Raw genomic sequence first — 15,550 nt, 5'->3', positions numbered from 1 at the left:
AGTTTGAAATCTGCAGGATCATTAACCAACCAAGCAAGGCCCAAAAGACTTAACTCGTTGTGGCTTATGTTCATCCTGCCAAGTGCATATGAGGTTCAAATTAACTTTAGCTGTGTCTAATCACTACAGAGCAAACTGGGTACTCCACACCCCACTCCCCTGCAGAGAAAATATGTTCTTAGATAAGGGTGTACTTTTAGGGGTATGTGTGCAAAGACTGTTCATTGAGTAAAAAAAAAGTGTTGTAAACTCATCATGATGTGAGTTGCCTAATGCTGGATATTTTTGCCATATTGCCGGAACAACAGTGCAGCTGCAGCACCTGGCAGATTTGCTTGTCAGCAAACAACAGGAGGCTGCATCAGCTGATCTCCTCTATTTTCTCTGGTAGTATTCCAGTCTTGGTGTGTACTCTACAGTATGTGTCAGAGTGCATGTGTGTGTGTGTGTGTGTGTGTGTGTGTGTGTGTCTGTGTGTGTGCGTGTGTGTGTGTGCGTGTGTTTGCAAGCAAGTTAATGGTGATTTAGAACATGCCCTCTAGCCTGCAGATTATACAGTTGATATATATATATGTACATATATATATATAGTGGACCCAATACAGTAGTCAAAACAGACATTGATGAACACAACCCAAAAGTCCATCCGTGATGTCACGAGTAAGTGAAATCCAACACCACCAGCTGGTAGGAGTTGTGTTGAGGTGAATACGGGTCCCCTTGCATCAGTGCAAGTCAAGGCACATAGCAGAAACCACCGCCTGGGGGTAAAGACGCACAGAGCTGGATCTGCTATTATGTTGGAGACCACTCTGTGAGAGAAGCAGTCGAACTCCGACTCTCTGTATCCCGCACAGCAGTCGAGTTGACATTGCTGCAGCCCGAATTGCCGCTCACCAAGCCAACTTTTTCTATGCAACTCTTGCGCGTCTCCACTTTGGATAGAAATAGCCCGATCATTGCGCGCCGCAGAGCGCAAAGGATCTGACTAGCTCTGCCTTGAACGAGTGGGAGACATCTCTCCTCCGGACTGCAAGACGATGAGGAAATTCTGAAGTGGCAGAACTCATCCGTCCACTTTACGCTTCCTTTGGCTGTTAACCAAAGGGTTAGCCCATGAGCAGGTATCCTCTTGAGTGTGATTCTGTTTTCACCCAGATCTCTGCTGCCTGGACAAATGCATACAAATGCATTTAGGAGCTCAACGGACAAGGAGTGGACACGTTTCCGCGGCAGCAACGTAAGTGGGCATTTGGTTTAATCGTATGCAGATGTTCGGCTACCTATGCGCCTCTGAGACTGTTCCCAGAACAGATTCACATATAAAATGGCAACTGGGTGACTTAGTTCTGTTCTCTGGCGTCTTTCCCTGACAGGGGCGCCAAATGACTAAACAAAGTCCCTGCAGCTACAAGTTTCTGCCTCCAAAACGTGACTGAAATACAGTATTTTCATGCATAGAGTTTAATATTGGAATCATTGCTCTCTGTAATTATTTTTTATTCCTTTTAGAGTGTTTTTAATGAGATCCTTTTGTGTGTGTTGTACTTTTCATTCTTAAGTTCTGCACAATAATCATGCAAGCTACAGTACATGTGCACATGTGGACTTTAGCTTTGAACAGGGTATTCACTGTGAAATTCTCTTTACATTTGTGGTTGCTCTTGATGAATGCAGCTGACATCTTTAGCAGTAGTAAGTGCACAAGTCTTGGCTTTGAACTCGCCATATGAACATGCAGCCTGGGATCTCCTACAGTATAATCTGAATACCATGTGGCCCACTGCCAACCCTGTCTCTTAGAAACTGGATTGATCTTTCATTCACATAGCTATGATAAGCTGGGAGATAAACACAGAGAATGGCTTGGAAGCAATGATGCTTCAGCATTCATTCAGCATTTATCACTGATACATTATTACTTATACTACTTATAACTTTGTCAAACTGTTTACACTTGAAATGGAAAATCTATTTAGTGCCTTTAAGCCTAAACATTCCTCATGGAAGTGTTTATTATTGACATCCTGCATGCAGGTTTTGTTGTTCTGTTGCATTCAGCTGGGACTGTAGCACTGTAGCTGAGCTATAGAAATGTGCACGCCTCCATAGGCTACTTGACAGGAAATGTATTTTCTTTCATCAGAAGTGAGTCCAAGTTGTCTGTACTCTATTATGACTCCCTTCCAGATAAGATCTAAAAAGAGCTGAGCTCACAATGCATCCTGTTGTTCTGTGCTGATAGACTTTGCTTGATGGAAAACAAAGTGGACCTGAAATCCTGACAGATCCATTTTTTTTGTCCTTGAGGGTGAAAATGAGAGCCTTATGGTAGATCTGTGTTGACTGAGAACAAGTGTGGCCTCCCTTGAAATCACTGTGAGAGTTAGTGTGTATGCATCAGTGGTTAACTGGCTCCTGAGCTCCAGACAATCACCCACTGTTGCAGGGATTGCTGCTCCATTGCTGGCGGTGGTTGTACTGTAGGCTATGGCTGCAGAGAGTCAAAGCTACTCACATACTGACTGAAAGCATGCTGTCTCCTCAACGCTGTCTGGTAGTTCCCATAATGAGGTGATGATGCAAGCTTTTCAGGAAGTGAAGATGGGCTATACTTAAGAGGAGGGGGTCTAGACTAGTGGCTGATAGAAATGTTAAATTTACTAAATGATGTCTTCATGAAGTGGAGTTTGTTTTTGCCCAGTGCACTGAGACAGTGACATTTAGTTTGATAAATTCATACTGTGCAGTCTGGTGCTCCTGGGCTTTATCAGAAAGTGTGTTCAGTGTGTTGCGAAGGTATGTGTATGAACATAGTTGGAAATGGAGGAGGGTACCCTACTGATAATGAGGCATAACAGTTACTGAAAGCACTGCAGGTAGACTTTATTTACATGAGGATGCAAATATCAACAGTGTTCTTATTTGACTGAGCCTACTGGGACAACATTTTCCATGTCACTGCTCTCCAATTCTTGTTGTCATTACATGAAGTACAAATGCTGAAGCTCACCCTGAAGCTATCATTGCATATACTGTAATTACCTTAAATATGGCCACACATCTTTTGTTTTGTTTTCCATGTACTTTAAACGTAAGAGTCTGTCATTTTTGGCCAGTAAGAGTCATAAGCTTAGTTGAATTCTGTATGGGTGGTATAACATGCAGCTTAAAGGTCCAGTGTGTAGGATTTAGGGGGATTTATTGGCAGAAATGGAATATAATATTCATAACAATGTTTTTATTAGTGTATAATCACCTCAAACTAAAAAATGTTGTGTTTTAGTAACCTTGGAATGAGCTATTTATATCTACATAAGGAGTGGGTCATCTTTTAAGGAGTTCGTCATGTCGTGTGCAGAAGGGACAAACCAACATTTACGTTTTCATGTCAGCCACTGTAGTCCTCCTGCATGCTTGGGACACAGGAGAAGTTTGAGTTGGTTGCAATCTGCAACCTCAAGACACCACAAAATCCTACACACAGCACCTTTAAAAGAGCGGTTAACCCAATACAACATCCCAGCGATTGGTATCTGCTAGTGTTGTTTATCCCTGCTGAGAAATGTTACAATGGAGGTGAGTAAAAGTTGTCTGAGAGATGTAAACAATGTTATAACCCTCACACAGAGCAAAGTGTCTTACAAGAAACAATGCCCATGACCCTGAGGATAATCTACAGACATCACTGAGAACACCTTAGGAACTATTTTTCTGCTTATAATGAGGTCTGTTGATAGACAAGGTGGAATAATATGTGACCTAACCCTTCAATGATCACAGCTGTGAAGCTGACTACAACTTAAAAAGAGAAATGTGTCGATGGTCCCAGGTGATAGGCAACTTCTCACCTGTAATCACAGCCCGCTCACCTTCTTGCTGCTACACACTCACCGTCTCCACACCAGTGCCTGTAGGAATTTTTGGCCTGCCTGTGTGAGTGAGTGTATTTAACCCTCCTAGCATCTGCAGGCCCCCCTGCAACAGGAAAAGGGCAAACTATTAAAGGCCAGTGAAAGTTTACTCACAGCCCTTTGTCTGCTCACTGTCTTGTGGACTAAGTCAATCTTTGCTCTGGTCTGCAGTGACCTCTTGACTCCTGAGTGAGTACAAACATGCCCCACGCTCTGCTCCTCTTCAATTAAGAAGCATCCGGATATGACACACCGGTCTTAGAAAATTATATATAGATTCATATTTTTATTCATGAGTTGCTTGGGGTGGTTTGGAAATGTATCAGACCTGAAACGTATTTCAAATCTTGGCCAGGAAGAGAGTGGGCAATTGAAACCTGGAAACTTGTTGACCTGCTAATTTTTGCTGAAGGCAGTTTAGACATGAGAAGAAGACAAGCGCACTTAGTGCCTCCATAATGAAGTAATCACGATCAGGATACAGGTGCTAAAGCTGAAACACGGCCAGTGGGAGCAGATATTGGCTGTGCATCTGTTACTTGCTCGTGTCCAGGAATGTTTTGGTCGAGATTGAGAAGCGAAGCATGCAGGAACAGAACACCTGATTAGTAAGAGGCTCAGACGTTTCCATTGAGAGAAATATCCGCTTGGCCTTAGCATGTGAACAATGTGTGTGTGTGTGTGTGTGTGTGTGTGTGTGTGTGTGTGTGTGTGAGAGAGAGAGTGTGTGTGATGCTGTGTTTCAACAGGAGGAGATCTTCTGTATATATGATGGATGTAGTTTTTCACATGTATAATTTATTTCTCTCACAGTTTGATGTCTCTGCAAAGCGACTTCTATTATGAGCCTCATTACAGCTCCTGAGAGGACTCTGTCAGTTTATGTGTCAGAGTTATTGCCTTCCTTCTGTTTTGAATTCCGCTCCATTTAAAACTTGGGCTCAACTGAACCACATTTTTTTGCCATGGGGCATATAAGAGTGGAGGTTAGGCAAATGCTGCAAGGTCAAGCTCTATAAACCTCAACTTTCTGAATAATGACTCTATGTGGAGCATGCCTACAGAGTGCTACATCAACTGTTGTGATACTCTGAAGGCAGGAACAGTCTTTTCAAAGTCAACAGAAGGGATGAAATGAGGCGAGTCAGTCAAGGTGACTCCCATCAGGTTTGTTTAGATGGTCCAACATGTCCTTACAAATCAAAGAACTTTCCACCAAAGGCAAAGCAAAGAGGAGCTGCTGTTGTACATAATTTTTACCCCCAACACGGATCAACAGCAATTTTATTGTCATTTTTGTTTATCCCCTCAAGAAGTTAAACATTTTGGAGTTGTTTGGGTAGATTAACAGCTTCGCATGCTTTGTTGATACTAATGGATTTGGTTAAGTGGGCCGCCAAATTAGACATGTAAACAGTGTACTGCGAATGTCACTGCTCACAGAGTCACCCCATGACAGACATCAATGATGAAAGTAAGAAAATAGTTTCCCTTTCCTTATGAGGACTGTAAACAGAACGTAAGTGACTTTGCTCCTGTTTGCCAAACCAAATCGAGCACTTTACCTCTCCATTTGCCTCTCAGCCTTTTTCCTCAGTTGAATGCACCATTGTTAGGGATCCAAGCTAATTTGGAGGGGAGAAAGGCAAGATCTGTTACTGTTGGAATGATTCATTGCAGAGGGGAGTTTTAAGTTGTGATTATTTATAGTCCTGACATGACACCCACTCCCCACATAGTGGTATTTCCCTTAGTCAACAGAGCAGTGTTTGGGGAGCTTTGTCTTGCTTTCAGCAGTCTTTTCCATTAACTGCAAGGGCTGGAGAGCATGCTATAGTGTGCTGTCACTTGGACAGGGATTTAGCATAGGATTTAACGAAGAAACGATGCAACTGGTGGCTCTGCTTGTAGCCAATGTCCCGGATATGAGGAACTCAGTTTCTTCTCCTCCATCTTTTTTGCATTATGAAAAAATTTGATGCTTAAAAATTGTCAAAGGTTATAAGATACATAAAGTTCACCAACTGATGCTGAGACAGGAGCATAGTAAATGGCAGGGTAAAGGAATACTTTACCCTCCAAAAGATCATTTGTATATCAATTACTCATTACTTGAAGTAGCAAATAAGTAACCATGTTTAACAACAAGAAACCTAAACTCTTACACAGCTCACGCAGTATAATTTAAGTCTCATTTATCCAGTCGTCAGCTCAATAATCCCCAATACCGACAGCTGTTTCCCATGAGGAACTGAAATGAGAGTGAAACGTATCTATACTCTCTTCAAAGCCAGACTCCATCAACAAAAACAGTAATTTTACCTTGCTGAGTGTGGGAGCTACTAGTCTACCACTGCCTCAATCAGTTTCCAGCAGCTTCAGCTCCCGTGTTCAGTGATGTAAAATTACTGTTTCTGTCAATGGAGTCTGGCTTTGAAGAGAGCATAGATACGTATAACCTTTAGCCCAGTTCACCGTCAGAAACGGCTGTCTGTATGGGGATTATTGAGCATACTGGATAAACTGGATAAATGACATTTGGATTTGAAGTTGTGTGCAAGTTTGTAATCTGATGTTTTGATATCATTTTACTGATGTTGAATATGGTCGCCTATGGCTTTAATTCATCAAGAATTTTCTCGGTTTTTGGATTTTTCGCTCACCAGAAACATGCAAGAAAGACACAGCTTTCTTCGAGAATTCAAAGTAACATGGGGGTGAGTATCTTGATATACAACTAATCATATGAAGGGTGGAGTATCCCTTTAAGGTACTTACGTCACTGTAGATGTGCTGAAGCAATGCCCGGAGCCTGTTCAGTGGCAGAGTCTCAGGGATTCCTTAAATAGCCCTGAACAGAGAGACTGTGTGACAGGCAGAAAAAAGCTGCCCGAATCAGCATCAGATGGCCCCACTTGACACTCCAAAAAGGGAATGTTAAGTGTTATATTTAGTTTTTTTTCTCATTTGTTCTACTTTTAAACACTGCCAACTTTAAAGCAAAACCAGCTACTCACTGGTTTCATAAATGTCAGTTTTTATCCTCTCTCAACAGATGAATGATTGTAATCATATATTCCCCCCTTGTTTGCCTCTATTGCTTTTTCCTGCTTTTGGGTTATGTCTGTGTTCCCAGCACTGGAATGTCGCACCACTTTCTAGATGGGGAACAGGTGACAGACAGCTCACAGTGTTTCTACTTGTTGTCTTTTTCTCTCCTCCTCTCACTCTTTTCTCTGTCTTTCTCTTTGTTTTGCTCTGGGAAAACAAACATGGCTGCCTGTCTGTAGCTTTCCGTCAAACGGGGCCACACAAACACTGGTAGCCTCTCTGCTGGGTTAATCCGGTCCTGAAAGGCCATGGAGGAGAGATGTTTGTGAGTCTGATGCCATGCTGTTTGCAGCCATCACACTCACATAACAATCCCTGGAGGTTTAAGGTGTGACAGCAGCCTGTGATTGATCGCACTCTGACGTAGTCTGACCGCATATTAAAATAGCAGGGCTTCTGTCTCCTCCTGTCTTTTGTACTGCCACCATACTGTGTTGAAAATCACCACGTGAAGTGCCAGAAGCTACTTCGGGTTGTGTCAGCGGCGGTTACTATGTACAGGGTTGTCGATGTGATTGATTTTGTTCTAATGCACAGAGTATGCTTTGAAGCTGTACATGATAAATGCTGTGGTAAAATATGTTGTGGGTTAAAGTTGTAGGAGAAAAGAGATGACATGTCGGTGACTTTGACACAAGTTTGTACGCACATTTTGCCACATTTACAAGTTTTTATTCAATTTTCCAGTTAAGGTTTCATGGTTTGATTAAAATTGGGGTTTTTACATGTGATCTGATTGATAGAAATCAGGGGAAAACATGAGCAAAAAACTGTAGTGTATACCTGTAGTTTAAACAGTATAACATTTTAAACCAACCATATTATTTAAGTATACTACCCTTATGTCCTATATATTGCTATCCTATATAGCCTACTAAAACTGGCACAAGGCTGGTGACAGCGTATAACAAGAACAACACAACATATCCTGCTGTTTGTGTAGGTTTGGAGATTTTATCTTAAAACTGTGGGAATAAAGATAAAAAAACATGTGGTGGTGGTTGTACATGGTGGTCTGTGTAATCCCTGGCCTGAATGTTTTTTACACGTTGCACCCCACTGCCTTTAAAGCTGATATTAACGTCATCTGTGTGTGAAAATCTCATCTGAATAAGGGAAAATAACATCAATGCAATGTGTTCAATGCACACTCCTCTGGGCTCCTTTACATTTCACTGATTGTAGAGCTACATGCTGGTTAAAGGAGTTAATGGAGGGCAGTGCCACCTAGAGGTGGGGTCAGTGAAGGTCAAAGGAATCTATTGCAGTAAGATGCAGTATTTGTAACCCATCACATTGTATGATCAGCACTGTTTGTAATAAAGAAATCTTCTAAAAGTAGTGGAGCATAAGCTAAAGAATTTCTCTCTTTCTTTCTTTTTCCATCTGTTTTGAGCATGGTGACATTTGCAAAAGCGTTTTGTATGTGAAGACGTGCATTCCTATATTGTTATACAAATGCAAAATTTTGTAGATGGATTACTGTTGTCAATTACATGGCATCTGTGGTCCTGTTAATCAAAAAAAGCCTGAGTTGACAACCCCTTTGAAGATTGATGAGGCAAAGTGCTCTTTGCAAGTTACAAAAGAAATTCTTAAAAGGCAGGCGTGACACTTCTCTCTAAATCTCAGCTGGGGCTTTTCCCTCTTTGTGGTCATAGCTGTGCTGAGGCATGCTTCCATGAACAGCATTAAATTGTTATTAACCAAATGTGCCTTTGAGACGAAATCCATCATTGTCTGAAAACAATAAAACATGACAGAAAAATGCTCCCTGCATGACTTTTCGCCATATTTTCAGACATAAAAATGTCAAAGCTGAAAGTCTTCGTAAACAGTGGAGTCAGGTTGCCTTTTAAGGGGCTCCCACTTCTTTTTAACATGTTCCAACAACTGATTTAAAAATGAAAAGACTAAAATGTTCCAAGTTCTAAGACACCATTGTGTCAACCTGTAACAACTGAACAGTTTTAAAGTCATTCAGTCCTTCATTATACTACCTTTGAACGAGCACAAATCCAATCATGCACAATCATAGTATATAACATTTGAAATATCTTCTGTCACATGAAAAACACGGGCCTTTTTACCACACTCACCAGCCACTTTATTAGGTACACCATGCTAGTACCAGGTTGGACCCTTTTTACCTTCAGAACTGCCTTAGTTCTTGGTGGCATTGATTCAACAACGTGCTGGAAATGTTCCTCAGAGATTTTGGTCCATATTGACATGATAGCATCACACAGTTGCTGCAGATTTGTCGGCTGCACATCCATGTTTTACCACATCCCAAAGGTGATCAATTGGATTGAGATCTGGTGACTGCGGAGGCCATTGGAGTACAGCAAACTCATCGTCATGTTGAAGATGTTCTGAGCTTTTTGACATGGTGCGTTATCCTGCTGGAAGTAGCCATCAGAAGATAGGTACACTGTGGTCATAAAGGGATGGACACGGTCAGCAACAATACTCAGGTAGGCCATGGTGTTTAAACGATGCTCAATTGATATGAAGGGGCCCAAAGTGTGCCAAGAAAATTCCCCCCACGCCATTACACCACCACTACCAGCCTGAACTGTTCATACAAGGCAGGATGGATCCATGCTTTCATGTTGTTTGCGCCAAATTCTGACCCTACCATCTGAATGTTGCAGCAGAAATCGAGACTCATCAGACCAGGCAACGTTTTTCCAATCTTCTATTGTGCAAGTTTGGTGAGCCTGTGCCAATTGTAGCCTCGGTTTCCTGTTCTTAGCTGACAGGAGTGGCACGCGATGTGGTCTTTTGCTGCTGTAGCCCATCTGCTTCAAGCTTTGACGTGTTGTTGGTTCAGAGATGGTCTTCTGCAGACCTTGGTTGTAACGAGTGCTTATTTGAATTACTGTTGCCTTTCTATTATTTTGAACCAGACTGGCCATTCTTCTCTGACTTCTGGCACCAACAAGGCATTTTCACCCAGAGAACTGCTGCTCACTAGATGTTTTCTCTTTTTCGGATCATCCTCTGTGAATCCCAGTTGATCAGCAGTTTCTGAAATACTCAGACAAACCCGTCTGGCACCAACAACCATGCCACGTTCAAAGTCACGTAAATCACCTTCCTTCCCCATTCTGATGCTCGGTTTGAACTTCAGCAGGTCGTCTTGACCATGTCCACATGCCTAAATGCACTGAGTTGCTGCCACTTGATTGGCTGATTAGCTATTTGCGTTAACAAGCAGTTGAACAGGCATACCAAATAAAGTGAGTGCATCTATATCAGAATTTTCTCTTTAATATCTTTTTTATATTGCTGTGAAAACACTGACACACCTCTCCTTCAGACATCTGTAATTGTTCAAGTTTCTCGTCAAAAAGTGCATTTTACAAGATTACATTTGAACACCTCATGATAATGTTACAATTTACCTTTGCCCAACTTTGCTTTTTTTTTTTAACCAAAGAGAGCTTAAACGCATCACAGGGTCGGTCAGTCAGTCAGTCAGTCAGGAGCTAGTTCCAGCTGCTAACAGTTCATGTTAATTAATTAGCTCTCCTTCTACCGATTTAAACACGGAATTATTGTTAGTTGATAGTGAATTTATCGTCCAGCGGGGAAGATTTCTGTCCGTCCCAAACACGTTTGCTACTGTCCCCAGGACAACGGTACACCGTTAGCGCTGCTTTTTAGCCTGCGCAAAACTGATGTGACGCAGCAGAAAAATATCGACTATTGGTAAATGTCATCTTTGCCTACAGGCCGATACTCTTGTGCAGCCGATAAATGAAGCATTCCTAGTCATTTTTATAGATTGTTACAACATGCTCGTTTGTAACTGGCTCCTAGGTGTTTATACATTTCGCTTAAAAAGGCTCGGGAAGAGGGTGAGGATTTGCTGAACTTCACTATGCTAGTTTGTAGCATTAATGCTAATCTAACACAAGATAACTTTGACATTTCTGTCCGAGTGAGCTGTCTCTCGAGGTATGTTTGCTGTAAATAGCGTGTGTCGCGTAAAAATTAACAGCTTGATTCTGATACATCATTCTAACTTTAGTTATACCAGCATGAAGTAATTTTAGCTTTAGTGAAAGGTATTGTTAGCTAACGTTGGTTGACGTTAGCTTGCTAGCTTCACTATTAGCTTAACGTTACATCGCTGTGTGGACGACCGTTAATGTTCAGTTACTGACCATTTTGTCTGGTTAATTAAGGTTATTTCTTTGTGCCATCTCATATAAATTTGTGTTATTAGAACGAGTGAAGTCTCCCAGCTCTTCCCATGCTATGAGAGGAGTCAAAGTTGATATTCAACAGATTTAACAGCTGCATTGTTTAATTTAATTACAGACCATTCTCATGGTGGATATTTTGGCAAACACAGGTGCAGCTAGGCAGTCTCATTAACGATGACTGCTTCCCATTAGCTTTAACTTTGGTGTTTTAGTTCCAGGGCCCATTTAATTTGTGCACCAGTTTAATGGAATGCTTTTAGATAACTTACACACCTAAGTTGAACATACTTTATTAATAATTAAGGCTATTAAGTACAACTGTGTTTGTCCTCCCATGATGTATCAAAAAAAAACATTGCAAGAAAAGTGCATTCTTCCATATGTTTCATGCTTATATCCTCACTGTATCTTGGCCATTCCTATACTTGTGCTGTTACAGGAAATATTTTCAACCTCCTCTGTCTCAAATAATTGTCATCACCTCAAGGCCCTATTATAAAGAGATCCAGCAGCGCAGAGATCAAGACGTGGCTGTGATGGTATGCCTCTCTTGTTCTAGCAGCAGATTATATTAGATTAGAGTGATATGTCACTAGTAATTTTAGTATGATAGCTTGTGGCACTTATAAATGGCAACATACGTCACTCGTGTTCCAGTGTCAAGTGGTATGCCATCAGGCAGTTTTTGATCTCAGCGTCACTCAAGAGACTTGCGCCTTCTACTCCAAACATCTGACTTCAAGGAGACTCTCCTTATTCTCCTTATGTCAGCAGGATAAGACTTGACTTGTAATAGTTAATGACTCAATGGAAAAACAGCCAATATGTAGTCATTGGTGTTTTTCTCAGATTAACCACACGTTTGTCCTCTGTAATTCACTGTGACTGGGGCAAAACGTTAACAAGAGGCTGCTGTTTTCTGGAGAGTTGCTTTCTTATTTGATTTGAGTGTTAGTGCAGCTGTGTGACTATGCTCTGTCTTAGTGTACTCGGGATAATCAACATGCAGGATCAGGATGAAGTATACTAATGCTCTCCTTTAACAGGGTTTCATATACAGTGAAAACCACTTGGCATGCATCTTCATGATGAAGAGCAATATCTTGTATAAAATGTATCACCAGGATTGTAATTGGATAGGAAAGTATGCTGTTGATGTTAAGTGGTTAGCAGTGTAGCCTCACAGTAAGAAAGACCAGGCATGAATTTATGTTTACGGTTATCATGTTCCTCTCTCCCTGGTATTTGCTTTGTTTTCATCCTGGAGTTCTGGTTTTCATCCCAGGCTGCAACACACAAGGCAACTCAGACACTCAGAATTAGTCATACATGCTAATATATGTGTGTTTGTATGTGTATTTGCCCTGTGATTGAATGGCAATCTGTTCCTTAAAGGAATAAGTGGACATATGCGTGTATAAATACATAGATACATAGATTGACATTATTGCCCACCTCCTAAAAAATGTGTTTTTGAAAGCTTGTGCTCGTCTGTTTAGCAGAATTATGATCAGAATTGTTCTTAATTTACTTGACACAAGTAATGATTGCATCGTCTACTTTACTTACATTTATGTTTCAGTAGATTGCTGTTAATATGAGCTAATCTGTTATCAATTTGTGTTTGTGTGTCCCTCTAGGTGGAACTTCATCCTGCTCCTGTCAGTATGCTCAGCAGTACTCTCTGGAGAAGAAGACTACCTAGCTCAAGGTAAACAACAAAACCCTGATGCATAAATTAACATTAGCATCAAGATTATCACTATTTTTTCTTTGTTTTTGTGACTAGTGAACTACTGTCCCTGACATTTGACCACTCAGCCGTGTCTACAATCTGTTTGTAGCACCTCATTCATCTCTGGCCTTGTGCCACTTTTCATAACAATCTTTCTATTGAGTTCCATGTAGTGAAAATCTTGGGGAAAAAATAACACTGGTATCAGACTTATTCCCAGAATTTGCAGATAATCTCAGTTAAGGTTTCAGAAGCGGTTCTGAGATCGAACAAAGTTTTGATTGGTGCACCCCCCACCCAATAGTGCAATACCTTTTACCTTGTAGGACAAGATCCAAAGTACTTCCAGATAGAACCTCAAAGGTGAATTTGTATTGCTTTCTAGTTTATTTTTGGAGCATGGAGGACAGTGACTGCAAACAGGAGCTCCTCTTTTGCTCTTCATGTTTTTAATCTTCTCTTTCGACATGCCTGCTCTTGCTCTCCAGTCCACAGCATGCATGTAGAAGCAGCCTAAATAGCCTCTCAACCTTTGTTGCCTCTCTGCTTATCCATTGTTTTTCCCCTCACTGATCTCCGGTCCATCAGAGAAGGCTCTAAATATGTCACATGTAAACGTAAGTACACCAATCACTCAGACAAAGAGGAAGAGGATATCTTAGTCAAATGCTTAGCATGTATTGACAACTGTGTCTCTGCCGGTCAATTCTGGGGATAAAGTGATATCAATACATTAAAGAAACAAAAAACAAAACAACAAGGAGGAGAGGAATTGAAGGTGAGAAGGGTAGAAGTTAGGAGTTGATGACAACAGGAAGCAGAGTATTTTTTTCATCAGGTCAGAATCAGTACAGTAGAAACAGTTTCTTTAAAGCTGTTGGACAGTTAAAGTATAATTCCACATATTAATCAGGGGGTGATTTCCTTGAAAGAACTTGCCTTCACACAGCAAGAAAGCTGGCTGTCAAAAGTATGTAAAGAAAACTCTGATGTGTTTTGAATCAGCAGGGCTGCACTCAGTGAATCTGAGAGGATATATTGTTTTTTGAGTGGCATATCACTGGGCCACTGCCAGAAATACCACACAGTGTAATGCACACTTAACTTAATGTTGACCTCATGACGAATCCACACATTTTTGTTCACATCTCCACATGTATGTGCATTGTCTACTGCCCCTTGCACAGAGGAAACAAACCGCTTCAAGGATCCCTCCCCTCATTGCATTGTCTGCCCTCCATGCTTCTGTAGTTGATGAGCCCACTCAGAGCAGGATCAATCCATCATAACGAGGGGAGGAATGTGCACAGGGTGCTAGAGCAGCTTGTCTTCACATATGAGACAGGTTAATTGGAATCTGGTCTGACTTTACCTCGGGCTAAGAATGTCAAGGACATTTACGTGCCTGCTTAGATCAGCTGCAGATAGATAGTCTCCCTACCTAGACTGTAGGACTAAAAATTTGGCAAGACAGTGTCCAAGATGATGTGCTGTGTGTATTGAACTTTCTGTCTCTAGCTCTGTCCCTCTTTCCTTCCCTCCCTCCAAAGCACTTAAACAGAAATAAGAATGCATCTGTTAAACTGTTTTCATTGTTCAACCACCGGTGGACTATGCTTTTTCCCAGCAAGTGTTTCTTCCCTTACTAGCTGTATTAATCTGATAAGTGGTCCACCTCAGAGCCAAATATAGTGTATTACTAGTCTCGCCACCAGACAATCAGATCTCCGCCTTCTGATAGTCTGGGGACACTCCTTTCTAAAGTGTGTTTAACACACCAGAGAAAACGGCCTGCAACAAAGCAACGCCTCTTGCATTTTTTTTAGGACACGCCCTCCCGGAAATGTGTGCTCCCCCTTTTCTCGTCCGCAAGGAAACAAACACACAGAGAGCTTGAAAATGGATGCTAAGAGATTTAACTCCGTTTTATCAAACGTGTGCTCAGTCCACAAGATTGTGGAAATGAAGGACTTACAGCGACTTTGTTTAAAACTTTTAACGCAGTCGGACTGTGTTTACGAGCACAAGCGTTCAGTGAGCCACTGAAGGACCGCCCTGCAGATTTACTATTGGTTCTGCAACGTAGGGAGTTTTTTTAAACTCTGAAATTGTATCCACCCATCTAAACACAAAATCAGGGAGAAAGTCATCAGTCTTTAGTTAAAGGAGCAATAAGCGAAATTCATCATTTCTAGATTGAAGGAATTAAAAAATTGCTATGTGAAGAACTAGAGGTGTAATTTCATCTGGAGTATAGCATGACCTCACACACCCTCTCTCTGTGTTGATTTCCAGCCTCTTGTTTACAAGCCGGTCCAGCTGCGCGTTCATGTACGTTCATGTGAAACCCCACCCCTTTCGGAGCCCTTGGCCTTCCCTTCACTCCTCCCTCCACTTCACTCAGCTGCCAGCACAGCCAGTTAGTCTCCGCTAGCTTACTAGCTAACATTAGCCCCGGCTCTCTGTTTGGATCCAACTGGAGCACCGAGCCCTGGTTTGTTATTCAGGTTAATGTGGGAAGAAGCAGCGGGTATATCGGGCAGCTGAGTGAAGTGGAGCCTGCGTAAGAAACA

At 41.6% G+C, this 15,550-nt stretch overlaps 1 protein-coding gene across 1 annotated transcript in view; it reads left to right on the top strand.

Moving 5' to 3' along the window:
• The first annotated feature begins 743 nt into the window (after positions 1-743).
• Positions 744-15,550, top strand: part of col24a1 (collagen type XXIV alpha 1) — a 116,576-nt gene continuing 101,769 nt past the window's right edge. Inside the window, exons 1-2 of the mRNA XM_033621642.2 lie at positions 744-1,240; positions 12,883-12,953. Of these exons, the coding sequence (XP_033477533.2) occupies positions 1,188-1,240; positions 12,883-12,953 (124 nt within the window). The 5' untranslated portion in view covers positions 744-1,187. The remainder of the gene's footprint in view (positions 1,241-12,882; positions 12,954-15,550) is intronic.

The sequence above is a fragment of the Epinephelus lanceolatus genome, chromosome 6 (assembly GCF_041903045.1).
Source record: "Epinephelus lanceolatus isolate andai-2023 chromosome 6, ASM4190304v1, whole genome shotgun sequence".
Lineage (NCBI taxonomy): Eukaryota > Metazoa > Chordata > Actinopteri > Perciformes > Serranidae > Epinephelus > Epinephelus lanceolatus.
The sequence above is the reverse complement of the archived record's forward strand: the minus strand, read 5'-3'. Positions and strand labels throughout refer to the sequence as shown.